This window comes from Dipteris shenzhenensis, chromosome 1, assembly GCF_047967505.1.
Source record: "Dipteris shenzhenensis isolate YYH24624 ecotype China chromosome 1, Dip_SZ_1.0, whole genome shotgun sequence".
NCBI lineage: Eukaryota > Viridiplantae > Streptophyta > Polypodiopsida > Gleicheniales > Dipteridaceae > Dipteris > Dipteris shenzhenensis.
The window spans coordinates 17,792,886-17,819,475 of record NC_141596.1 but is presented as its reverse complement, the minus strand read 5'-3'; the positions used below and the strand labels follow the sequence as shown (position 1 = coordinate 17,819,475).

Sequence of the window (26,590 nt, the reverse complement as noted above, 5' to 3'; positions counted from 1 at the left end):
AAAGAGAAATCGATCAATTTTTAATGCTCTATGCATCGCAACATCACACACACATTTTGATGCTTGTATCATACACTTTTTAGCCTCGGCATCAAATCCACTTCTTGCAGACATTTTAGCCTCTACATCGATGCATCTGACCAAGCACCTAAAAGGAACAAAAGAGAAAGAAATTATTTATTTCTTCTCTTTGATCGATGGTTGGTCTAGCTCTAGATCAGAGGATTGTAGTTCATCCATAGAGTAGACAAGTCCAAAGCAGCTAATAGAAGCCATGCCCAAAATTCCCAACTAGTTCCTACTCGGAGTCAGTCTGTATGCTCACATGCGATTTTACATCATTACATATCCTGAAACCTGACTACCTACACATCAGTAAGAATATTCTAGAGTATTAGTAGATTGTTCAGTGGGAAAATTACACATAATTTCATTTTGCACTCACTTGTCTTCACTATAAGGCCTATTGGTGATTTTCTTGGCATTGTGCACATCATTTGAGCCTTGTAAAGCCTCTTGGTTATTCGTGGCATCTTCTACCCCATGAGCCTTGTAATAGATTGATATATACTGCAGTTCTGTCTTCATTGACAGTTCAGATTGCAATTGATTCAGACACTGTTTTTCACACATTTCTTGCATCATGTCTACCACTAGCAACCTCAATTTGGAAGCATATGCTAAGTCAGACAACTCCAATTATGGCACATGGAAATACCAATTAGAGACCATTCTCGTACTTCAAGATGTTAAACCCCAAGAGAGAGCAGAAGAAAATCCAGGGTAGAGGCCATGACAACAGAGTATGAAGCATTCCAATGCCGGGCTGCCCTCCATCGTTAGCAGCACGAGGTAGTACAGGCTCATAGTATAGACTTGGAGAATCAACTGGCTTACTAGGCCACCCAAATAGAGGACTTGCAATCCCTTCTCTGCCACCGACAGCATGAACAAAACATCCAGCTCTAGGAACAGTTGCAAGAGGAGCAAATGCCTCCACCTCCTTTAATAGAACCCCGACGAGCTCCACGAAAGAACCTTGTATGCATCTACCCATGCAACTTCACTCGCCTTCACCCCACACACAATTGAAGACAAATTCAACTACTACTTCCACACCATCTCTCTCGTTGCCACATAGCACAATCTCAAATTTGCACAACCTCTATCTTGTGCTTCCTTCAACTTCCTACTCTGTTGTACTAAAATCCAAGCCTATCCTATTACAACCATGGCTTATTTTCACGAGGACATCGTCCTCCAAGATGATTCTTAAATTTTGACCCTCAATTACCACCCAATTTTCACGAGGACATCATCTTACTTTATGGCATGGATTCTAGTCCTCCAAGATTCTTCCCTTCTTTCAAATGATATGCTTATGCGAGAGCTCCTAAAACCCAATGCCTTGCAGGACATGGCTTGCAACCCACAGTCCTTGACGGTCTAGGCCACCCAAATAGAGGACTTGCAATCCCTTCTCTGCCACCGACAGCATGAACAAAACATCCAGCTCTAGGAACAGTTGCAAGAGGAGCAAATGCCTCCACCTCCTTTAATAGAACCCCGATGAGCTCCATGAAAGAACCTTGTATGCATCTACCCATGCAACTTCACTCGCCTTCACCCCACACACAATTGAAGACAAATTCAACTACTACTTCCACACCATCTCTCTCGTTGCCACATAGCACAATCTCAAATTTGCACAACCTCTATCTTGTGCTTCCTTCAACTTCCTACTCTGTCGTACTAAAATCCAAGCCTATCCTATTACAACCATGGCTTATTTTCACGAGGACATTGTCCTCCAAGATGATTCTTAAATTTTGACCCTCAATTACCACCCAATTTTCACGAGGACATCATCTTACTTTATGGCATGGATTCGAGTCCTCCAAGATTCTTCCCTTCTTTCAAATGATATGCTTATGCGAGAGCTCCTAAAACCCAATGCCTTGCAGGACATGGCTTGCAACCCACAGTCCTTGACGGTCTAGGCCACCCAAATAGAGGACTTGCAATCCCTTCTCTGCCACCGACAGCATGAACAAAACATCCAGCTCTAGGAACAGTTGCAAGAGGAGCAAATGCCTCCACCTCCTTTAATAGAACCCCGACGAGCTCCACGAAAGAACCTTGTATGCATCTACCCATGCAACTTCACTCGCCTTCACCCCACACACAATTGAAGACAAATTCAACTACTACTTCCACACCATCTCTCTCGTTGCCACATAGCACAATCTCAAATTTGCACAACCTCTATCTTGTGCTTCCTTCAACTTCCTACTCTGTCGTACTAAAATCCAAGCCTATTCTATTACAACCATGGCTTATTTTCATGAGGACATCGTCCTCCAAGATGATTCTTAAATTTTGACCCTCAATTACCACCCAATTTTCACGAGGACATCATGTTACTTTATGGCATGGATTCGAGTCCTCCAAGATTCTTCCCTTCTTTCAAATGATATGCTTATGCGAGAGCTCCTAAAACCCAATGCTTTGCAGGACATGGCTTGCAACCCACAGTCCTTGACGGTCTAGGGTGGATTCAATCATATGGTTGGCATGACGCTGAGTATATTTTACAGCATCTTACTCTAAATAATAGTCAGCTCTATCACCCTGTGGGTATTATTGTCCTATATAGAAATATTCATGAAGCCTTTCAGAATATGATTCAAACTAGCTTTAGCCAGTTTGATGATTCTCATGTGGCAAACCCCATAGGTCTATGAGAAGTAGATACCGATACAACGTGGGGCATACTTAATCCCATCCATCCCCTCCCTCTCCCACCAATCAAGGCATCGACTCTTCTATTAACCCCACCCCCACTACCATTTTGCATTTGGTCCTTCACAACACACCATCCCACCACACAATACTACCACCCAAAGACACAACATGATGCATACAGAGTCTATTGGCACGAAGGATCTGAAAGATATGGGTAATACCGCATGATACAACATTCTTAATCCCATACTCTTCTTGGACATCGAGGGTCCTTACGAGGAGGAAGATCATAAAGAAGTCATTGAGAATCCGCACGAAGACGAAGAGAGCCAGTCACCACAGGAGCCCCTGCCCGACCATGACACATGGTATCAAGCAATCACATCCTTTCGAGTGATCGGCGATGTTTAAGAGGTTAACAAGTGGCAGGCAAACTCCAAAGCTTCCACCTAAGCTGCAAGGTTATCATGGAAGTTCATGCCCTTACGGAGATGCAGAAACGTTTTCGCAAAATTGGTGGAGAGACAATCGGAGGCAAACCCACAGCGGCTACAAAACCCTGAATCCAAATAAAGTGTCAACAACAGATGTGGACATAGGGCGACAACCACAATGGCAAATTCCCTTTTTAAAAATCGAGGCATTTTGGCAAATGTACTGTTGAATGGGAGTTGACCATCGAGTGGACCCTACATACTTGTCTCTAAGAAGACGGTGCTCCTATAAAGATTTTGAAGCAATGAAGGCCTCAGACCCAAACATTCTATAGAATTTTCCAAGGCTCAACTTTCCAACAGTAGGCACCTCCTATGCACTAGTGGCACAAATGGAGTTGTTTAATGCAGCTTTTGCAACTGTCCTAGATCCAGCAGTTAGAGCCACCATGCACATTTTTTGAATGCCTATCATTTTGTTGCAAGACACTCCCACTCAGAGGCTGTGATCCGAGATAGTCTTTGACCTCAACACTGGTCCCTAGTTTTTGTAGATTATGTGCCCATATCTACGTGTCCGCAAGCTTCAGGTCACCACATACAAACCTTTGAAGATATGTTCGAGCCATCAAGCACATCATCCACATGGCAAATCCCTTTGGACAAAAGAAAGTAAGAGTGGTGAGATTCCTATAAAGACAAAGGAGGTGTCAAAGCCTTTGACCAATGAAGACTCTCAGGATGCAGGGAGTCCCTTACAAGAGTGTCCCTGCTTTCCATTTAAGATGGGTAAGTATGTTCTTCCAATCAGCAACAATCAGATGAAAGAAAAAAGGGGATCGCTTTATTCTACCATCACTATGACCTAAAACAAAGTCCCAATAAGCAGGGGTGCCTGTGACCAAAAGCTAGAGAAGAAAAGTGTAAAATCAAATGGCTCATCATGAAAATCCATGGTTTATGACCCTACATGAAGTGCAGCATCAGTTTCCCCATGTGGACGAGAATATGCATGTGAATATTTAAACTATTTAGTCCCCCATGCATTCTAGGCATGTGAAGGTGATCCATTGAAAGCAACCAAAGGGATTTCTGGGCAAAAGCGTGTGAGCACCAAAAGAGCTCCATGATAGTCACGATATAAGATAGGATATGTCCTACATAGTAAATAGCATCATAGGCAAATAAAATTGGATATAGGAAACCAGAATGGATTGAACAATGCAGTATCTGACATCCATGTTTCTAGTTTCCAATAGTCCAGCTTCTTCTTGAGCATGTCAAGAACCCATTCCTTTTGCTAATAGCGAGTGACCCTCCACCCCAAAGGTAACCAAGATGCTTGACAAGCTGCGTGGGTAAAACAATGCCCCCCGGCCATAATATATGATGCCAAGATTTATCATGGAGAGGCAAAAGTTTTAGATTTTTGAAAATTTACATGCATACATGCAACCAAACCTTATAAAGATAAAGCATGCATGAGGCATGAAAGATCCCTTTTAGTGTTCTGGGACAAGAAAAAGGAATCATCCACATATGCCTCACACACACACACGCACACACACACACACACACACACACACACACACACACACACACCCCCCCCCCCCACACGCGCGTGTGCTCTTTTTTTTGTAAGAAGGTAATATTCATTAGAAAATATATACATTATTTTTTTAAAAAAAAGTGAAAACTTTGAAGACTTTATATTACAAGATAGCTATCATAGAAAAACTGGTAAGCCAAAAGATTACACCAAGAGAAAATCTCCGTGTAGGATAAATATACATCATGATCTATGTAGTGAGTTTGCAGACAATTGAAGAGCGATTGCTGCAAAGAACAACGGAAGAAAACAAAAGTAGAAAAAACTTTATCACCAAAGACTCTGTGATTTCTATCTTTCCAGAGTGCCCAGTAGAGCGAAACTAGGTAAATAACAACTCAAATCTGGCCGTCGAGGATAGATCCCAAATAGCCAAAAAAGCTTGCCAAAAGAAGCCTGAGGAAAACTCTGCTGAAGGATGCCCAAGAATCTCCATGTCTCGGGGGCCGGGGTAGTGCCCCGAGACATGGAGATTCCCTTGGAGCTAAACATCTATGACAAATAGCTAGAGCAATATGTCTACGTGATAAAAGCTATCCAGATGGAAACTCCCAACAAAACACGGCATAGAAAGACCTGTTGTCATAGAGGGACCTTGGAGTGCCAAATTTGTTTCAATCTTTTTCTTCACCATTTGATGCAAATGCCAAATTTGATTAGCCCTATCCGATGCCCGAGGTGGAGACAACATAACTTTATATAAAGATGAGAGTGTTATATGAGACAGCTTCAAAGGACAAATGGACGTGTGTACTAGAAGAAGAGTCCAATCCTAAAGGCTATCTTGAACTTCCAAAGGGGGTACTGGCTGAAATGTCTGAAGCATCCGAGTAATGATCTACCATAGAGGGCGATAATGCATTCCCAAACCATATTTTCCAGTAGCCAAAGGGAAGAATAAAAGAGTGCCATCTTCATGAATGACATCTGCCACAAAGGAAATTCCTTTTGAATTAAGAAAATACGAGCGTCTAGGCTCTGGTAAAGCCAATGGCTGGGAAAAACTTCTTGACCAGCGGATGCTTCTAGCTCTCAAAGATTTACCCTAGAAGCAATCCCGGCCATGCCAAGCCAAATGTGAGATTATGTTTCCAATCCAAAAACATTTGAGTAACAATAGGGCAACCTTTGACCTTGCTTTCAATATTACCAAATAGAAAATCCCACTGAGAGGGTTGCCAATAGCCAAATGTAGGAGAAAAAAGTTGGAGTAAAAAGTGCATCATTGCAGCCCAAGGATGATCACCATGTAGAAATTATAGCATCATTTTCCCTTTATGAGCCAGAATGTGCACGTGAATGTTGAGAATATTCAACCCCCCATGCAATTTTGGTGAACATAACCACTGTATTGGAAGCAAGCGCAAACTTTTCCTACCATGCTTCAAACGAGTTTCCATGATGGCGGATATAAAGGATGTAATATATCCTTTGGTAAAAATTCAATGGTAGGTAAAATTGAATGTAGGCCACTAAAATAGATTGAACATTTATGGGCTGGATATGCAAAGGCCAAGTCACTAACTTCCAATATTCCAACTTTTTCATTAATTTGACAAGAACCCAATCAATTTGTTGACAATGAGTAATTGACCAACCTAGAGGATAACCAAGATGGCATATCAATTGATTGGGCGAGTCAATTTCCCCCGTCCAGACTAGACTATGGTAATCTTTAGAATGCAAAGGAAACAAGGGAGATTTTTTAAAATTAACATGAAGGCTAGCAGCTAGGTGTTGCACACACACACAAGCGTCTTACATCAATAACACTCAACCCTCCCTCTGCTTGGGGGAATGCTACAATCTGTTAAGAAATCCTTGCTTTGGTTGTGTGTGGGCCATCTAAACCTGCCCCAAAGAAAGTTCTGGACTAACCTCCTGATCTGTCCATACAACCTCTGTGGAAGTACCAGCTCAATGGGATGTACCTTGTTGTGGCCAAAAGAATCTGGCTCACAACAATTGCTCTACCTATAAGGGAAAGCCTAGCTGAGCTTCTGTGAAGAAGCTTCCTTCCATGCTCTCTTATACTGAGGCTATTTGCATATCTGCTGGAATATCCAGATGCACCTACCAGTCCAAGTAATGCACAGTCTAACCTCAGGGTATCCAATTGAAGTCAAGATTGCAACCCCCTTGGAAGCACTTTCTCTAATGCTATGAGGAAAACTACCAATTTATACCAGTTGACCTTGGCTCCCAAAGCACTGAAATAAACCTCTAAGAGGTGTCTCACCCTCTCTAGGTTGGTGGTGGTGCCCTAATCATTCACCCTCGGCTACATGGACTACATAAATTTTCTCTAGTTTGTTAGTATTTGGCTTTCGCAAGTCAATGATCAATTGATGTACTCTTTGTTCAAATGTATATCATATACATTATATTTCTCTATTTAAATAAATAATCCCGACCATTATATGATATGTTCTTAAAAGATACTAAAAAAATTATGCAATTCACATCCATTAGAGGCAATACAATTCATCAACCACTGAGCTTAACATGAAACCTCGTTGATCAATTCAAATGCGAAGCCTTAGTCCTAAAGAGCTAATTTAGAGAAAATGAAGGGAACATGCATGAAACATCTGATATTTTGATGTAAACAAAGAGGAGCCCAAAATGAAGTAGCTTAGAGTTGATTGATTTGATACTTAACTTGGATGTAAATATTCAAAGCAACAAAAAATTAGAAATCACAAAAAGTATAACTTACAATTTTATCAATATTGAAGCAATATTTACAATCTTGTTTGTAAGGATCGACAAATATTGATGGTAATCTTATTGAATAAGAAAGTTAGACACCAATTGAATACATATAAATTAAAAAAAGATGATAGAGAAAGAGGAGAGGAGGAAGAAAGGCATAGCTTGATTGATGCAAGGTGAAAGGTGAATGAGAGAAATTTCAAATTTTGTATCCTTCAAACTAAAAAAATTAAAACTAAATTGATCCTATCAACTAAAGACATGTTAGCCATATGAAGGAAGGGTTTCTTCCAAAGGAAACTCATTTAATATTTAATGTGGTTTAAACAACAATAAGAAAGGGATCCTTTTAAAAAGATCCTTATTGAATCTGTCATACTAATGAACTAACAATAAGGAGAAAGCTCCATACTTTTGTTTCTATGATATTATTTGAATAGAGGGCACAATATGCCTCTTCAACTTCCCAAATTGATAAGATGAAGGCATTGAATCAAAATACTTGCCCATGGTTTATAATGTAGATCTCACTACCAAGGTACAATCTAGCAATCAGACCTCAAATCTGCAACTAGCTTTTAAAACCAAAAGCTAATAATTAGATAAGGAAAAGAAATATGGTGGAGGGAAATACCTTAAGAGGCTAGAGATCCTCTCTCTCAGAGAGAGAATTATTTATGAATTAAATCTTTGAACTTTTTTTGAAGATTCTCTTTTTCAACTTTTGCTTCCAAGTAGAGCCACTCCATCTGCAATCCACATAAAAATAATGTGAATATCTTTTAATGTATTTAATGCTAGAAGTGTTATGGAAAAGATGTGTTTCCCTAAAGATCCTCAAATGCACAAATTTTAACCAATGAACTAGATCAACAAGGGACACAAGTAAAGCTATCAAAATTTTCAAAAATTAAGAATAAAGCTATTAAAATGCCAATGAAATGTATGCTAAAGACACTTTAATGAGAAAATTCACATAAGGATGCATACTCATTTACAAGGCATTGAGAAAAAGACTTTACCAAGTAAGATCAATTAAATATTCATGAATATTTTCCACGGGAAAAAGTTAAGGCACATGTAGGCTAGTTACAAATTCCAATGCTTGAAAAAAGATAGATTTGCATATCAAAGATTTAGGTACATGAGTGTTGTAGATATTGATTCTGCCCATTATGGGGTTGCTCATCCTATTCCTATGAATCCTAAATATTCAAGCCTAACCATACACAGTATAGTTTTCTTTTTATTTACATAAAGACTCGCTTTCCTCAAAGTACTGAACACTATTCTTAAGTGTTCACGATGCTCAGTAATACTTTTACTAAACACTAGGATATCGTTAATAAAATGTACTACAAACTTTCCGATATACGGACGCAGTAAATCGTTCATAAGCATGACGAATGTAGTTGGAGCATTGGTAAGTCCGAAGGGCATTACCAAAAACTCATAATGACCAAACCTGCTTGTGAAAGCGGTTTTATGCACATCCTCGGCTCTAATCCAGATCTGATGGTAGCCACACTTAATATCTATCTTGTTGAAAATCACGACTCCATGTAATGCATCTAGCAAATCATCAATCCGAGCCATCGGATACCTGTGCTTAACAGTGATATTATTTAATGCTCTGTAATCTATACAAAGGCGAAACGTATCATCCTTTTTCTTCTTTAATATCATTGGCAAAGCAAAAGGTGAGAAACTTGGTTGAATCTGCCCCAACTTGAGGTATTCTTCCAGTTGCCTTCGCACCTCCGCTTCTTCGGTAAAACTCATTCGATAGGGAGGTCTATTTACAGGTTCTGCCCCCGAGATTAGTTCGATCTTATGCTGAACATTCCACTCTGGAGGTAACCCATAAGGTAGCTCATCCCTAAAGCAGTCAGAGAACTCCTTTGCTATAAGATTAGTCAGCTTGGCCATCTCACCACTTTGAACAATATCAGTGCTAGCCGAAGAATCATCAACCGGCATTACCGATGCCGTACAAAGGAATAAAAACTCTTCTTGAGCTTTTCGGATTTCCATCGCGGAAACCAACGGTCCTTGAGGTACATCTTTCTCACCTCGTAAGACACACAATACCACTTGGCCTGCTGCCCTTGGCATCTTCATAATTCAAGGCTATGGCTATTGCATCATCCAACGTGTTCGCATACTTAGCCCGAACTTCCATTTTAATCCGATCATTCCATCCAAATATGAAATCTTTCACTTGGATTGATTGAGATAGGGGTTCATCAACCTTCATTATGCTCTCGAAACTTATCAGTGTATTCTACCACTGACAAATTTCTCTGACGAAGGTTTCTATACTGATCCCAAGCTCGGGATGCTTCGTCAGGAGGTAAGAAGTGTTTCCTAAATTCCCTTTTAAACCCCTCCCAGGTGGTGGATGCAATACCATCTTTCTGTTGTTTAATCCACCACCGATCCGCTGCCTCGCTAAACATGTGGGTGGCCTCGTGGATTTTCTTGATATCATTTCTGATTTCACAAATGGTGAACGCCTCGTTCCTTTTGTGTAATCAGGTCTCAATGACATCAGAACTACGGTCATTCATCCGACCAGAATACTTTTTTGGCCTATAATTGGCAATATTAGGTACTTTAGCCTTCCTAGGCTCGACCGTATGGACACTAGACTCTGGTTCCATTGGAGCCTTTCCTTTCTCATCTCGAGAAGGTCTAGCAGACATACTGTGTATCACTCTTCTATGTTCAGACTACCCTACATTTGCCTGTAACTGTTGCGCTAATAACTGCTGCAGGGCATCCTCAAGTAATGCAATCCTGCCAAATAAGGTGTGAACTACTGGGTGCGACACCTGCTGGGTCGGCCGGACTCCTGACTCTACAGAGTCTATCCTGGAAGCTCCTTCTTCTGCTTCCATTCAGGTTAATGGGTGTTTTGTTTTTTGTTCTTTGTTTTTTTAAAACATCGCTAGAATACTGTATTTACAAACTGTATTTACAAACTGCTAAATTCAGTATACTGGCACTCTGACACAATTCCCTATTCTAGGGAATACCTGCAATCCCAGATTCACAATAACTAGGCATTTGACACAAGCATATATCACAATATACCCCAAACCAATTTCCCTGTACTAGGAAAATTCCTGCATCATACCCTGCCTTGGTATCCACCACCTGCTATGGCATTTAACCTTTTTACAAGCTCACGATCAATGAAAACCTCACGAAACTCTAATTCAAGAAAGGAGTTAAAATAAAAAGGGAAAGAGATTTTGAGAAGCCCCCTGGTCAACGATTTCGTCACAGCCTTCAGAATCGCTTCCCTCTTCGATCCATGCAAATCCAACCAACAGTCTCCCGCACTGTATATGCAATCCCACTGTGTGCACGATATAGGGAAGTGCGTTCAATTGCACCTTCGCTGTCCAAGTCCTGAATTTGTGGCCAGCTGCTCGTCGAGTAGCACTCCACCATGCGTCACGCCATGCTGCACCTTGAAATCCCAGTATCAAAGGGCTCCCTCGATACGTATCTCTATCACGCTTCCGCTCACAAGTGCGTTCCGCCTCCCTGGTCCACTCACTCCTGTCGTGTCTATGGTTGGTCGGTGAATCCCTGTGTGTATTCGTCAGCCCCCGAGTCGCCGTTACTCCCCTGCTGTCAACAAACTCTAACTCACGATCGAAGTTAGCGAGCGTTGAGTCTGGATAGCAAGCTATTGCTATGATTCTGTGAATCGAAGTTGGAGAAACTACTATATCGTGTGAATGGCAAGGCTCGTGCTCTGCACTCGAAGAACCCCAGGTAGCTTGACCCTTGAACCTGCATCGAATCATGCAATTGCAACGATATGCGAATCTTCGATCAACCGCGATGACGACCACCGGAATCTACCTACACTTCCTTGTCAAAACCAGAAATCCCACCTCGTCACTTCTTGACACACAACGCAGGATCGTTCCATCCTTTGCTCTGATACCAAATGAAACGAACTTCCTACTTACTACAACAAATCACGGGAGTAGCACCACAGAATATCCTCCCAGCCAAATCCTTGCTAGAGCGTGAGAGCTCACAAAGAAATCGAAAATCCAAAATCACATGAAGGTCCATTCTCTTTCTCTCACTAACTCCAATAAGCCCCATCTCCCTAGATGGATCTAGATGCCACATGTCATCATCATAGGGCCTTTCCTAATGCATCTTTTCACCCCTCTCTTGGGATAGTTTAATTTCCTTTGCCCCTAGGCACATTGCTTGCATTAGGCCCTTAGCCTTAGATCCACCTAGTCTGGTGCTATCAACCCTCACCTAGAACCTTGACATTAATTCCATCCCGATCATTTACATGAAGTGCAAACAAATATATTACAAACGTAGATCCTTAAGGGAAATGTCGATTGATTCTTCCGAGGTCATGCCACCTCAACTAGAGCGTAACATGCAAGGAGGATACTTCATATTGATGCAGCCCTTCCCCTTGATTGGGTGGATACAGATGATAGGCCCGTTGTTTGCTCCGTGTGGATGGAATCTTTCTCGAGGACAAGCATTCCTCTTCAGGTTATGGCTTTTTGGGAGCACACGAGGATGCCTTGGTCTTTGATGTACAGGCAGATGGCAGTCTAGTTATTTCTTCAGAGGATATTCTTTTGGGCATGCCTTTTTAGCGTGTCTGGATCATAGGCTTTTTGGATTAGGGCAAGGACTCTGCATGGCATATTGATCTGAGTCCTCATCTTTCTCTTTCGGGTTCTTGGAGGTTGTGGCTCTTTGGAGGAGTCCCCATAAAGTTTCTTCAGTGGGACCCTGGAGAGTGGGAATGGATTGTTGCAAGAACAAGAGAAGAGCCTTCCTTTTTTTGATTACAAGGTCGGTAACACCAAGAAATTCCAGATCTGCTGTAGAGGTTGGAGACCTTCCAAGACCCCTCATTGGGAGAGTTATCAGGTTTCCGCTAATTTACAGAGGGTCTTCTGGCAGAGGCTTTGGAGATTTTTCCAAGAAATAGAAAGGTCACTCTATTTTTTTAGCTTTCTATTCATGGGCAAACCCCACTTGTCCTAGGTGCTTTTCTGTTAATGAGTGGATTCATCATTGTCTATGGGACTGCAGGCATGCGAGAGCCATTTGGATGAGAATTACCAAGGTGCGCAATACTTTTGATTGTCCTTTCTTCATGACGTGGGGATTAGTGGCTTGGCTCTCCCTGTCAAGGACTCAGATCTTCTATAAGTGGCAGAATGCTTCTTGGGCCATATCGATTCGACATCACTTAGTCGAGGCTTGCTCTCTAGAGGATGGCCTATCTCCTATTAAAGCCAGTACATGCTCATGGGAATACCGCTTAGGAGATATTGGCTAGCACCACTGCTTGGCAGATTTGGAGGGCCAGATGCATAGAGGCCTTAGATGGATCTTAGGTCCATCCCTCGCATACCCTGGCGAGTATTTGGGATGATACCGTTCACACTATGATGGCCAATTGGGCGAGCAGGCAGGGTTCTTCCCGGGCAGCCTCAGCCAGGAGGGTTATATTGCTTAGGGAATGGAGGGGTTCCCCCTTTTTCTTAGAGACTACAGCAGGGTTGAGGTGGCACTTTCAGCCTCAACCTTGGTTTCTTTCCAGCTCATTTTGAGTTTTCTGTTTTAGGGGGGGTTCCTCATGCACAGCATGATGTATTTCCGCTTTGAGCTTGCTCAAGCGGGTATTTTTCATCCTTAATAGAAGTCTTTTTCATAGAAAAGAAAATGCCTCAATGCTCGAGGCTTGAGCTATGGCCTTGTCAAGCAAGGATCCCATGCCTTAAGACAGGGCTAACGATCATATTATTCCATAGAGTCTCTACGTTGACAGTATTTTGTCTAGTGTTGCAACATCTCCTACTGAGTTTATGTAAGTGTGAGCTGGGTGCTATGATGTTCAAGAGCTCAAAGACAGATTGAACCAGAGTCAGACTTGTTATCTCATGTTGGCCTCCAACATCACTTGTATCCTTTCACATGTCACCGACGTATCATTTTTCAATTCACATGATGCTCTACTCAATTATGGTTAGCTCATTAGCTTTTAGCTTGTTCAAGTTGCATTCAGTCCTACTTTTCCCATAGTTGAAGCTAGTTATTATCATTTGCACAGAAGATGCCACATAACATCAACCATCTTTATCCTTGGAAAGAGGTATTCTCAATTCTAGAAGCTTTTACTAACTATTATGACAAACTACGTTAGTAATAAATATACTTGTAGGTGCTTTTATACTCCTTTTATAAAACATTAAGTGGAATAAAAAATGTGTTCACAGTAGAATGTAAAATTGCAAAGACTTCACAACAAACACAACTATTCTTTAGAGTTCACATAGAGCTTTACTTGAATCACAATGGTAGATAGCCAACTTACTTCCTCTTTTTTGTTCATAAGAACAATATTCATGGCATGTTGGGTTTCTAATTGAGCTGATGTTCGACCCAGTGTGCCAAGTAACTCCTCCATTTCTTGCTCTTTTGACTCCAATATCTTCACTTTATCCTTTAGTTCCAAAAATGGCGTTAGTCACATTTTCACATATCATGTATAGACAGTCTGCCCATGATTGTGAAAATTATGATGGAGGCTCAGACACAGACCTGAAGCTCTTGCCTTTCTACTGCATGCTCAGTTCTTATTTGTGATAACTGGAACAGATGTCAACAAACAATGAGAGTAAGAATCCAGCAAGAAAACTAAGCATATAATACAAAATACAATGCACTGTACATACGAAAACTTAAGGTTTAAATAAAGAAGTTGTGCCCAATAAGACCCACTCGACTCAACTTACCTATGAAACACTACAAGGAGTGAGTAAGGAGATAGTTCAGCCTTCAATACAAACCAAAAAGATGCCTCATCTAATCTAACAATGGTGAAGACATGCTGCTAAATTTTTTCCCAATAAGTGGGATGAGCTGTGGCAGCAATTAGCAGTAAGATCTATCGTGCTGTATGGAAGAGGAATCTGGATGTGTGGATTTGCATTTGTAGAGAAACCTCCTATGTCCTGCAAGGGCCACCACAATTTTTGTACTGCATAGTTTGTAGAGAATAGATATAAGGCTTGCCCCTTTCATGTCAACTTTGGACCTTGAGCTCACTGACCCCTGAGCGCGCTTCTCCCTCATCCCGTGGCTTCCTCCAACATACCTCTCCATCCCACCTCTGCCTCAACATTTCCCTCAATCAAACCTTCTCAATTCTTCCCTCAGCGTGTTTCAATCTCCTTCAGCCTGCCTCAGGCCTCAACCCTTCCCGTCCCTGGCTTCTCCCCCTTCTTGCCTTGTAATGCTAATCCTTCCTCTATCCTTCTAGACTCTTAAATTTTACTAATATACAGATGCCTTACTGCTGTATGGATTTCATATAGCCTTCTGCTGCTCCCTTCTCAACCCCCTACCATTCTGCCATCCTGCCCTGCATTCTACCTCTTCCACCCTGCTTTCTGCGCATGATTAGGAGGCTTCAGAAGAAGCAGATCCCAGCAGACATGATTAGGGGGCATAGAGGGAGAGTATGTGCCCCTGGACGCCTGTCAGCAGATTCGATTGAGAGCACGACCGGTGTGAAGCAAGGATGCCCCCTTTCACTAACACTCTTTCGGCTCTATATTGATGAGATCACGACCTTCATTGATTGCCTAGGAGTTTTGAAGGATCATTGCTTGCTGATCTGATTATACAGATGTTGTTGTATGTGATGACATAGTCCTCATATCCTCTTAAGCGGCAGGCTTGCAGAGACATCCAAATGTGCTAGAGGTGTTTTGCAGGGAGAGACGACAGTCAACCTTGGCAAGACCAAGGTTATTATTTTCGCAATACTTCATCAGCACAAAGTCACTTACTGAGGGGAGAAGTGGAGATAGTACAGTCATACACTTATCTAGGAGCAGTCTTTACAAGACCAATCTGTACAATGACTCATGTAGCTAGGGTACGGCTTACACGGTGACAGTGAGCTCTAGCCCAGCTTGAGCGACAGTGCTTTCAGGCACACTTCCATGACCCCCCGACGAAGGATGGCTCTTTGATACACTAGTGAGGCTGATAGCTATGTAAGCAGCACACCCTTCTGAGGGAGTATCTTTCGGTGACCGATTGGCGGAGGTTTGGGAGGCTACATTTGATTAGGGGATCCAAGATGATTTGGAGTATGTCCTCAATCCCTCCTCAGATAGTACATGCAAAGCTCACCATGATACCACTCCAGATTTTTGCCATCTTTCAGACACAGGATTTGGGCTTTGCCTAGCTAGAGGCTACCGAGGTTGGTGCTAAGAGTCATCCTAACAACTAGCCAAGAGAGGGATTAGCACGGTTTGGCAAAAAAGAGACTTCTATTAAGTATTAAAGAAAACCGTTAGAGCAAGCTCCATACAAGAATACGGGATACACCATGCAATGCATGAAAAGATCAAGAGCCAAAAAGAAAGGATTGGGGCTGATAGTGCCATCTCAATCCGGTAGCAACCTCTAAGAAAAAGGGAGAACCCCTCCAAACTCGAAGAAATACAGTCCTCCTAAAAGAGGCTACCGTGAAGGGCCCTGCATGCTAGCCCATATGGCTATCAAAGTGTGAATCGTGTCACTCCAAATACCAGTGAACACCTGTGATGGGTGTATCTGGGTGTCATCCAAGGCCTCAGTGCATTTGGCTCTCCAAATGTGCCAAGAGGAAATGCTAGCCAAAATCTCCCAAGAGGTGTCCACTGAAACATGTGAAGCTCTGAAAGGAGTATGTGGTACATCCTGAAGAGAGTAGGGCTGTATCTCCTGTCGGCGGATCGAGAGTGCCCAAGAGGAAGGCTCACCTTCATAAAACAGCTAGGGTCCAGTAAGGGATAACCATGCGACCGAGCCCCAAGTCATGAAGAAAGGGGAAGTATGAAAAATGCTGAGTATCCAAGCAACTCTTTTCCAAATAATTCTTGCTTGATTGCAGTCCCAAAGGCAATGTCGCATTGACTCCTCTACATAATGACAATGAGGGCAAGTGGGATCAGCCCCAAATCGTGATCTCCACAGGTTCACTGCAATCCCTCCATGAATAGAAAGCCAAAAGAAAAGAGTGATCTTTCTATTTTTGAGGGACTTCCAGAGCCTCCTCCAGAAATTCCTACGCAAATCTGCGGTGATGAAGAAGCTATCCCAATGGGGGGCTCTGGAGGGAATCCAACCTCTACTGCTCAGCTGAAATCTCCTGGCATTACCAACCGTGAAACGAAAGAAGGGAATCCCCCTCTCTTGGTGCCCATGATCTATCCACTCCCACTCTTTTGGGTCCCACTGCAAGCACTTGATAGGTGCACCTCCATATAACCACAACCTCCAGGATCCCAGGGCCAAGAGCAAAGGGTCAGGGTCTAAGTACCACTGCAAGCCCGCTCTGTGGTCCACAAAACCAGCAATCCTGACAGGCTGAAAGACAAGCTCTAGAATAATATCATTCGTGGATCTAGAGAGTATACCTCCATCCCCAACGTCAAAGACCAAAGCATCTTCCCCGAAACCTCGAAGAGCGATCACCTGTAGAGGAACTGCCAAGCTCCCATCCAAGTGGTGGAAGTAATAGGCACCTCAATTGTCCATTCCATCGGGATGGCTGCATGTATCTGCTGAATCCTGCATGCTACCCCTCTGAGGTGACTCACGAACTGTAGTCTCTGATCATCAGGTAGCCTGATAAAAGCCTTCCAAGTGCCTACTGTGTAGGCAGGGACTCTCTCCCATCCAGATCACTGCATATAATGGGAAGTGCCTAGAGGTCTGCCATGCTCATCAAGTATACTATCGTTCCAAATGATCGGCTACCTATCAATCTCTTCAAGGGTAGAGGGCGGAACCCTTCGAAGAGTGTTCCTGAAGCTCCCCCAAGCTTTGAGGTGGTGACTTCCCCCCCCCCCCCCCCCAAAAAAAAAGAGACTTCTATTAAGTAAGAAAGAAACCCGCTAGAGCAAGCTCTGTGCAGAAATACACCGTGCTAAGCATGTAATAAAAACACCTCAGAGGAATGAGGTAGAAAGAAACCAAGGCTGAGGCTGAAAATGCCATCTCAACCCTGTAGAAGTCTCAGCAAAGAAGGGAGAGTCTCTCCAATCTCTGAGAAAAGTAACTCTCCTGGAGGAGGCTACTCGAGATGATCCTTGCATGGTCGCCCAAATGGCCATCAGAGTGTATCGTATCTATCCAAGTACTGGCCAAGATCTAAGAAGGGTGAACTTGAGAACCTCCAAAGCCTTAGTGCACCTGGCTCTCCAAATGTGCCATGCTGCAATGCTAGCTAGGATCTCCCATGGAGAGTCGACCGAGGAGTGAGCAGCCCTGAAAAGAGTGGCCGGAACATCCTCTAGAGAGCACGACTCCACAAGGTGTCATCGGATGTGAAGAGCCCAAGAGGAGTCAAGTCTCTCAAAAAATACCTGGGGCCTTGAAAGAGTAAGCCAAGCCACTGATCCCCAGGTCATATAGAAAGGTAGGCGAACAAAAGTGCTGAAAAGTCTTGCAATCCCCTTCCATATGATTCTCGCCTGTCTGCAATCCCATAGGTAGTGCTGTATTGTCTCCAAAGCAGAAAGGCAGTGAGGGCAAGAAGGGTCAGCTTCAAACTTGGATCTCCAATGGTTCACTGCTATCCCACCATGAATAAAAAGCCAAAAGAAGAGAGTGATTTTTCTATTCCGGTGGGATTTCCATAGCCTCTGCCAAAAAATTCTCTGCAAGTCAGCAAAAATCTGAAAGTTCTCCCAATGAGGAGCTTTGGTAGGCTTCCAACCCCTAGAGCTGAGCAGGAATTTCCTGGCATTACTGACCGTGTAACGAAAAAAGGGGATGCTCTTCTCTCGGTGCCCTTCATCTATCCATTCCCATTCCCCAGGGTCCCACTGCAAAAACTTAATTGGGACACCTCCATAGAGCCACAGCCTCCATGAGCCAAGGGCGAGGAGAAGCGGGTCACGATCCAAGTACCACTGTGAAAGAGAGCCATGCTCCATGAAGCCCACTATCCTGACTAGCTGAAACGGTACCTCCAACAAGATATCGTTTGTGGATCTGGACAGACTGCCCCCCCAAGAAACATCAAATACTAAGGCATCCTCATGTGGGTCAAGAAAGAAATCACCTATAAAGGAACTCCCAATCTGGAAAATGCCCCCATCTAGGTGGAGCAAGTAATAGGCACGTCATTTGTGTCCACCTAATCCAAGGGCAAGGCTGCATCAATCTGTTGGACTCTCCCTGCACTCCCTCTGAGATTAAGAACCATTTGGGCCTATTGGTCTGCAGGAAGCTTCCTGAAGGCTTTCCATGCTCCCACTATAGATGCAGGGCCCCTCTCCCATCTTGGCCACTGCATGTAAGTAGAAGCTCCAAGTGGTCTGCCAAGCTCATCCAAAATCCTGTCATTCCACATGATAGGCTGCCTTTCAATCTCTTCACGGGTGGATGGGGGAATCCTGCGAAGAGTACTCCTGAAGCTGGCCCATGCTTTCAAGATAGCAACCATAAGAGGGGAAGAGGGAGACCTCAGGTGGGCTGTGGTGAAAACCCATCTAGTATTGTGTGTCCAATCCTCTCCTGAAGTGGGCGTGCGAGACTGTATGCATCTGATTAAAAAATCCTTCCAAGGCTCTTGTCCTGGCATAAGCCCTCTCACAATGAACTTGTAGAGTAAAGCTCTGCACTGTAGATTTGGGTCGATGATATTCAAACCCCCTTCTCTTGTAGGAAGAATCAAGGTCTCCCAAGCCACCCTGGCTGTAACATCAGTTGTGCCATTTAGACCACTCCATAAAAAGTTTCGTATAGGCCTCTTAAGCTGAGTGATACAATCCCTAGAGTGGCACCAACAAGAGCATACAAACCATGCTATGGCTAGAAGAACCTGGTTAACCACCACCACCCTGGAGGCCAAGTCAAGTTTGGCTGAGCTCCAGAAAAGGAGCTTTCTTCTGATGCTTTCCAACACCGGAGCAAACTGTTATGAGGGAGAGATGACCACCCCAACCTAGCAGCCCAAATATCTAACAGAGAAGCCCCTCTGTACCCAAGTGAAGCCAATATCATTACCCCAATCCAGGGTGTCATCCTCGCAAATCCAAAAACCACTGGATTTATGCCAATTAATGTGTGCACCTGCAGCCGTGCAAAACAAATCCAAGGCTGTTTGGAAGGAAGTGAGTGTCCTGGGGGAGGCATCCAAAAAAACAGCCGTGTCATCTGCCAACTCACTATCCATGAGCTCTTCTTCCTGACAGATAGGAAGCCTCAGCCCATAAATATCAGCTTGAGATCTAATGTAGATACTCATAGCTTCCGCCACAAACTGAAAAAGAAACGGGGCAAGAGGACATCCCTGGCGGATGGATCTGGAAATCTAAAACCTGTCTCCTCTTACCCCCCCAATGAGCAACTGGCTATGGGCTGATCTGTAGAGAGAGGATACTCCTCTAATCCATGCATCTGAAAAACCAAAGCGAGATCGAGTACCCTCTAAAAAATCCCAGTCTACTCTGTCGTAAGCTTTCTCAAAGTCCAAGAGTAGAATGGCCAATCTCTGGCGGCTCTGCATGGCCCATTCTGAGGCCTCCCAAAATGAGAAAATATTATCAAAAATACTTCTGCCATGCACAAACCCTGTCTGCGTGTCATGAATCAAATCTGGAAGAAAAACTTGTAGCTGCAGACCAATGGCTTTCGCCAAAATCTTGTAAAAAGTGCCCAAAAGAGTGATGGGTCTCCATTGAGACACAAGATTCCTATTACCCCCCTTTGGGATGAGATGAATGAGACCATCTGTGAGTGAGTCCGGCATCTCACCAGAGTCCCACACGCCCTGCAGGGCTGATGTAATGTGATCACCAATCTGCTCCCAAAAAGTAATAAAAAAGGAGGGGGTAAGTCCATCTGAACCTGGGCACTTGCCCTTGTGAAGGGCAAGTAATGCAGTCTTGAATTCTGCATTGGTGAAAGGTGCATCCATAGAAACATACATCTCATCCTTCACCAGTACAGGGATACACTACCAAATAACCACTCTAGCATCATCAATGGCCTGTGTGCCTGGATCTGCAGTAAGAAGGGATGCAAAAAAATCTGAAGCTACACGCATGACAGCTTCAAGATCTGACTGTAACACCCCATCTGAGTCAACAAAAGCTGTGAAACACTATCTCTACTATGTCTGGGCCCATGAGTAGAGAAAAAGTATTTGTTGACCCTGCCACCCATCTGAATCCAAAAGGATTCCCATGCATGAAAGGCATACTCTGCTCTCTGATCCAACAATGTCTGCAAATGAGCCCTTGCTACAGCAAGGCGCTCCTGAATCCAAGCATCTGTGGGCCTCTTCTACTCTTCCCTCTGAAGGGATGCTAACTGCTGGCATATACCAATCTCACATCTGAGAATCTCACGTCTCCTAGAATCAACAACTGAATGATAATAGTCACTAATTCTGGATAAGGCTGCAGCTACCTGAGATGGATGGACAGCTCCACCCTGTATGTGAGAAACCCAAATCTATAAAATATCCTCCGTGAGGCTCTCCTCTGCATAAAAAGCATCCGGAATCCTGACACTGGCAAAGCGTCCTCTCCGATGAGGCTCAAGAATCTACAACACCATTGGAAAATGATATGAGGTGGAAACCCTAGTAGAAATGCATACAGATCCTCCTCTGTCAAGTGCCCAATCATCTACATAAAATCTATCAATCCGTGCATGAATGGGCATGTGTATTCTCCTGTTCGACCAAGAGTACAGGAGTGACTAAGGCATAATATGAAAGGCATCATCCAACCAAGTGTCTCTGCCACTGAACTGAAAGAGAAAGGCATCCCAGGCTGCCCTCTCCAAAGAATGAATTCCACCCTGTCTGCCTCCCTTTTTGTCTGAAGGCAACTCAACCATGTTGAAGTCGCCACCAATGATCCAAGAATCTGCAATGGGGGCCCAAGAGAGTAACTCCTTCCAAAAGGAGATCTGCTCCCCTCTGTTGTTGGGAGCATAAAGATTGAGAAGACCAATCTTATGCCCTCTAATCAAAATAATGATCCATTGAGCTCTAGAAGGGGAGATAATACCATGACTAGCAACCAAGGGGAGAATAGAAAGAGAGACCGAAATGCAAGTACCTCCCCTTGTGCCCATAGCACGCGACCAGAAGGTATGTCCTGAAAGCAATTTGCCAGACTTAGAGCAATCACTGGCATCTAGCTTGTGTTCCTGGATGAAAAGGATATCAATAACACCTCCAGTGATGCCTGGATGAAGCTGGTTCTGGATCAGCTGCCTACAGCGATGGTGTGAAACTCCGCCTAGGCCCTGTATGTTCCAGCTGACTATCCTCATCGACAGGAGGATGCTGGATGGAAAGGCTTACCCAACCTAGTAGAGGAGACCAGCTTCCCCTGGGCCGAAACACTCCTACTGAGGGTAGGAAACTCAATAGGTGAAAGGATCCCCACACCTACTGAAAGGGAGGCCCTGTCAGAAGGAAAATGACCGGGACCCCTAAGGTGGAGGGCACAAACTCCTCATCATCCATGAAAGTCGCCAAATTTGCCAGTGCCGAAAAAGAATTCCTGATAAGCAAGTCTGGCCGAGGAGTGCAAAGAAGACCTGGACTCGTGGAAGATGGAGGAGAAGGACCTACCAGACCTCTATCAGCAGAACTGGAGCTGGCAGTTGAGGAGGCCTATGGCTGGGGTGAAGAGGAATCAAGAGCCCTCATCTGCGCCTGCACTTTCTCGGTTGTCCTGACTGTGGCCGGAACAATCTGTGGGGAAGAAGTACCTGTAGTCCCCTCGTGGTCAGAAACCAAGGGGTCAGAGACCAAAGTGACTGGGGCTGGTGGATCTAAAGGCCCCTCTTGATGTGGAACTGTAGTGTCTGGGCTACAGCAACATCCACCTCTGGAGTCTGGAAGGCGTCTGTCTGAACAGGATCAAAAGTCTCCTGAGGTAAGGGAGCCACTCTGATAGCTCTCCATCGTGGTACGGGGTGTGCTACGGGCATTGGGCACCCTGCTGCCCCTGGTGGTCCTGGGGTGCACGAAGCAGGGCGCCCTGTTGCTCTTGGTGGTCCTGGAGTGCGTGGTACAGGGTGCTGGGGAGGTGCATTTGCGGTAGTACATGAAGGAGCCGCACCAGAAGACCTCTTGGGTCTTTTTCTCTTCCTTGGACAGTCTCTAGCAAAGTGCCCAAGGGTCCTGCAAATCCTGCACTGGTCCTGTCTACCTGAAATCTCGACTCTCTATCGAAAGAGAGACCCGTATGGACGTTGAAGCATAATGTGGTCATCTGAGATGTTAGGGTCAGAGACAATGACCCTAACACGAGGCACCCCGTCTGCACTGACTGCCTCTACCAAGGAAGAAGGCATGCCAGGAAGGGAGGGGATCTCCGTGACCACTCCGAATGTGGCTCCGATAGTGGCAAGTAGTCGATGGTAGACCTGAGGAAGACCAGGAAACCTAATGAACAGTGATGTGACCTGCCTGTCCTCCTTGACCAGATCGAAGCCCAAGGTGTAGGGCAAAAGAAAGATCCTCCTCGAACCCAAAGCCAGGGGATTAGCTTTGAGAACAAGGGCTGTGGACTCGTGGGAGTCGAAAACCACTTGGAAGAATCCATGTCCCAAAAGTCAAATATCCCTGAGGTGAGGGGCGAGGTCTCCTGGTAACGCCGCCAAAATCCAGTCTCTAGCCTGTGATCTGGAAGGGTGTGACCCAAAGATGTGGGCGAAAAGTGATGTGGAGCCCTGTAATTCCACATCTTTCTTGAGCTGCTGCAGCTCGTCTTCTGAAAAAATGACGGTTCTCGTGGCCGGTGGAGGTGGACGGAGATTGGTTGAATGGGGATCCATTCGCCAATCGATGTGAAAAGGCCGATTCCAACACTGAAAAAGCTCCATCCGTGAAACTACTACCCAGGACGCCTTGAACGCGGGCGCAAGAAGAAGGAGAAAGAGAGGGTAGGAGAGAGGGGAAGGGAAGGAAAAGAGAGGGGCAGGAAGAAGGAGAAAGAGAGGGGAGGAGAGAGGGGAGACAGAGGTAGGCTGAGGGGGAGGCGTGGGGAGCTGAGATAGGAAGGAAGGGGGCAGGGAGGGAGAGGGAGGAGGTTTTTTAATTTTTTTAATTTACTTTTTTTTTTTCCGGGGGGGGTCACCTTGGGGGGGAGAGTAGCGGGGGGGGGGAGAGCGTGGGGGAGGGAGGGGGCGGGGGAGGAGAAGGGGGCGGGTGGGCTGGCGGGGGAGAGGGAGGGCAGAGGAGAAGGGGGCAACAGGGAGGGGGAGAGCAGCGGGGGGGGCGAGGGAGGGCGAGGGAGGGCAAGGGAGGTGGTGACTGTTTTCACGTGACGGATTAGCACGGTTTGGTACGCACACGTATCCAAATTGTTTATCATCCAAGACATTCAAATGGATCGACCCCCCCCTTCTAGTACAACTTGGATGCCCCGTTCCCCTTGCTCCCACAGATGAGCTCAACCGCATCATACATTGGATCTACTCTAGGTCGATATGTCACTGACTTTGGGAGGGGGGGTTGGACTAGGAGTTCCCCACCAAGATCTTGTTCTATCACGACCACTTTTTGATAGTATCAAAGGATGGAGATCCTTGTACCTAGAGGAAAGATGAGTCTCACATCCATTGAGGATAGCCATTGGACAGATGTGGGTCTCATCCCACTAGCTGAGGATAGCCATTTGCACACCATTTGCACACCTAGAGAGCAACAAATCTATAGATTACGCATATTTGAGGAGGTGGAGACAAAGGAGCATTTTCTATGCACTTGCCTAGTCTATTATGAGATCCGTGGACAATACCATTGTCTCTTTCCGAAGGGACATGGTTTTGGGCCACTCTCTTGCATGATCCACCTTCATGATTAGGTTTGCATTGGTCTCTATATGATTGAGATGTGGCAACATCGAGAGACCCTATTGAGATAGATCAAACAAAAGGGGGTGACATTACCACAGGTGATAGAGTCTAATCGAGCATAGTGGCATGTCACAGATTTCTACGCATTTGAGTCAACCCCAAAACGTAGTGGAGTAGAGGAGGAGCTAGCTGATATGAGGGCATAGTGGATCAACGAGAAGAGACAACATGGAGCTATGAAGCCAAAGATAGAGAGACCATGGATGATGCATATGCTGACCAAAGCAAGCATAAAGGAGGTCTAGGCCATCCCACCTCTACTTAGAGGGAACCACCAGAGTCGAGGTGTCACTCTCAAAATGGTTCATCAGATGTATAATGTCGGAGACTACACCCCCCATTCCACAGCGAGAGACAACTCGATAGAGGGAGGTATGCAATAACTTTGCACCTGGGAGATCTTCCATGGCACCAAGATCATAGATGACACTCGATCACATCTCTTGTCATCTCAGGAATTTCAAGTTTTTGTATTTTGAGTACTAGTTTTGTGCTTTGATTATAGTACCTAGCAAGGGCCTAGTTTTGTGCTTTGATTATAGTACCTAGCAAGGGCCTTCGCAAGCACTTTGCCTCATCCCATCATGGCTTGTATGAGTTAGTTTTTATGATTGTACCTTGTCTCATAGACTCATAAGGCCTCCGAAAGGCATTAATACATCTCTCTCTCTCTCTCTCTCTCTCACACACACACACACACACACACACACACACACACACACAGAGACACACACACACACACACACTTCTTTTTTTAAATCCACATTTGTTTACATTACAAGAAGCAATTCCAAAGAGGGAACTTGCCCTTACAAAGTATCAGAAGATTTCAATATAAGACAAGTAGAGAGAGGAATCTATGTAACGAGTACTGAGGCAATTATAAAAAAATTGCCTTAGTGACATCCGAAAATAGGAAAACTTGGAAGAAGTGGAATCTCCAAAGACACTATGATTTTTATCCTTCCATAGAGTCCAGAAGCCCCAATATCAAACCCCTGTGAAAAAAAGATGACAGGCCTTGATGGATAAATGCCAATTACCTAGAAGAGCTTGCCAAAGGAAGCAGTAGGGAATTTGGCTCAGAGATGCTACTGTAGAAGAAGTAGAAAGTCACAAGTGATTAGCAGTGCCAAAAGAGATGAATTAAGGATTCCCTAGGAGCCCGAGATTTGTGATAGACAGTAGGAGCAATATGTCCTCGGCGAGGAGGTAATTCACAGCTCTAAAGTTTTCTCAATCTTTTGCGAACCGCTTGGCACGACGATCCATAGACCAAATCTGATTTTCGGTATCTAAAATCCAAGGTGGAAGCATCAAAATCCTATACAAACTGGCCACTGTTATATTAGCCAATAGCAAAGGATGAGTGCCTGAATCTTGGAAATTCAGAGCCCAATTTGTGAGACGATAAGAGAGCTCTAATTTCAGTACTGGCAGGAAAGATTGAAGCATCTACGAAAGAGAATGCTAAAACTGTCTATAATGCTACCCTGAACCATGTTGTCTGACTGCCAGTGGAAAAGAGATCAATGTACCATCTAGATGTATGGCATCATCCACCAACTGTATCCCTTTGGATGAAATAAAGTAAGAGTGCCTAGGTTCTTGCAATGCAAGGGGAGCATCGAACACCTTTCCAATGCATTGTAGAGGTAGAGACAAAGAAGAATTTGTGCCAGGAGTTGACCAAAGGAAAAACCCCAAGCATCACTCTACACAACTCCCCCCACCTCACACACACACACACACACACATACACACACGTACTTGTTCACAGTCCGCCTCTCTCAGTTCTCTCTCACACAGACACAGACTTTCACTCACATGCATGCCCCCCTTTCCTAGACTCACTTTCTAACACATCAGCCTTACACCATCCTACTTCTTCACACTCACACTTTCCCTTTCACTCAATCTCAACCTCTCACTTCACCCATCCTCACTCACACTCAAGCTTACTTTCATGCACACTCGTCCATACTCACCCACACTCACACTGTGACACAAAAAATTGATATTTTTTATTTGGCATCGGTATTGTTTTCTTCTATGTTTGATAAGAGTTTGAGTATCAAGTGATAGCCTAGCGGCTCTCACTTATTTCTATTTTCTA

General features: G+C 44.4%; 1 protein-coding gene across 1 annotated transcript in view; it reads right to left on the bottom strand.

The window, feature by feature from the left end:
• Positions 1–10,736: 10,736 nt before the first annotated feature.
• LOC147905481 (uncharacterized) overlaps positions 10,737–26,590 on the bottom strand; it is a 97,532-nt gene continuing 81,678 nt past the window's right edge. Inside the window, exons 14-17 of the mRNA XM_087378583.1 lie at positions 14,119–14,166; positions 13,892–14,020; positions 11,423–11,460; positions 10,737–11,310 (exon numbers count right to left, since the gene is read on the bottom strand). Of these exons, the coding sequence (XP_087234709.1) occupies positions 10,737–11,310; positions 11,423–11,460; positions 13,892–14,020; positions 14,119–14,166 (789 nt within the window). The remainder of the gene's footprint in view (positions 11,311–11,422; positions 11,461–13,891; positions 14,021–14,118; positions 14,167–26,590) is intronic.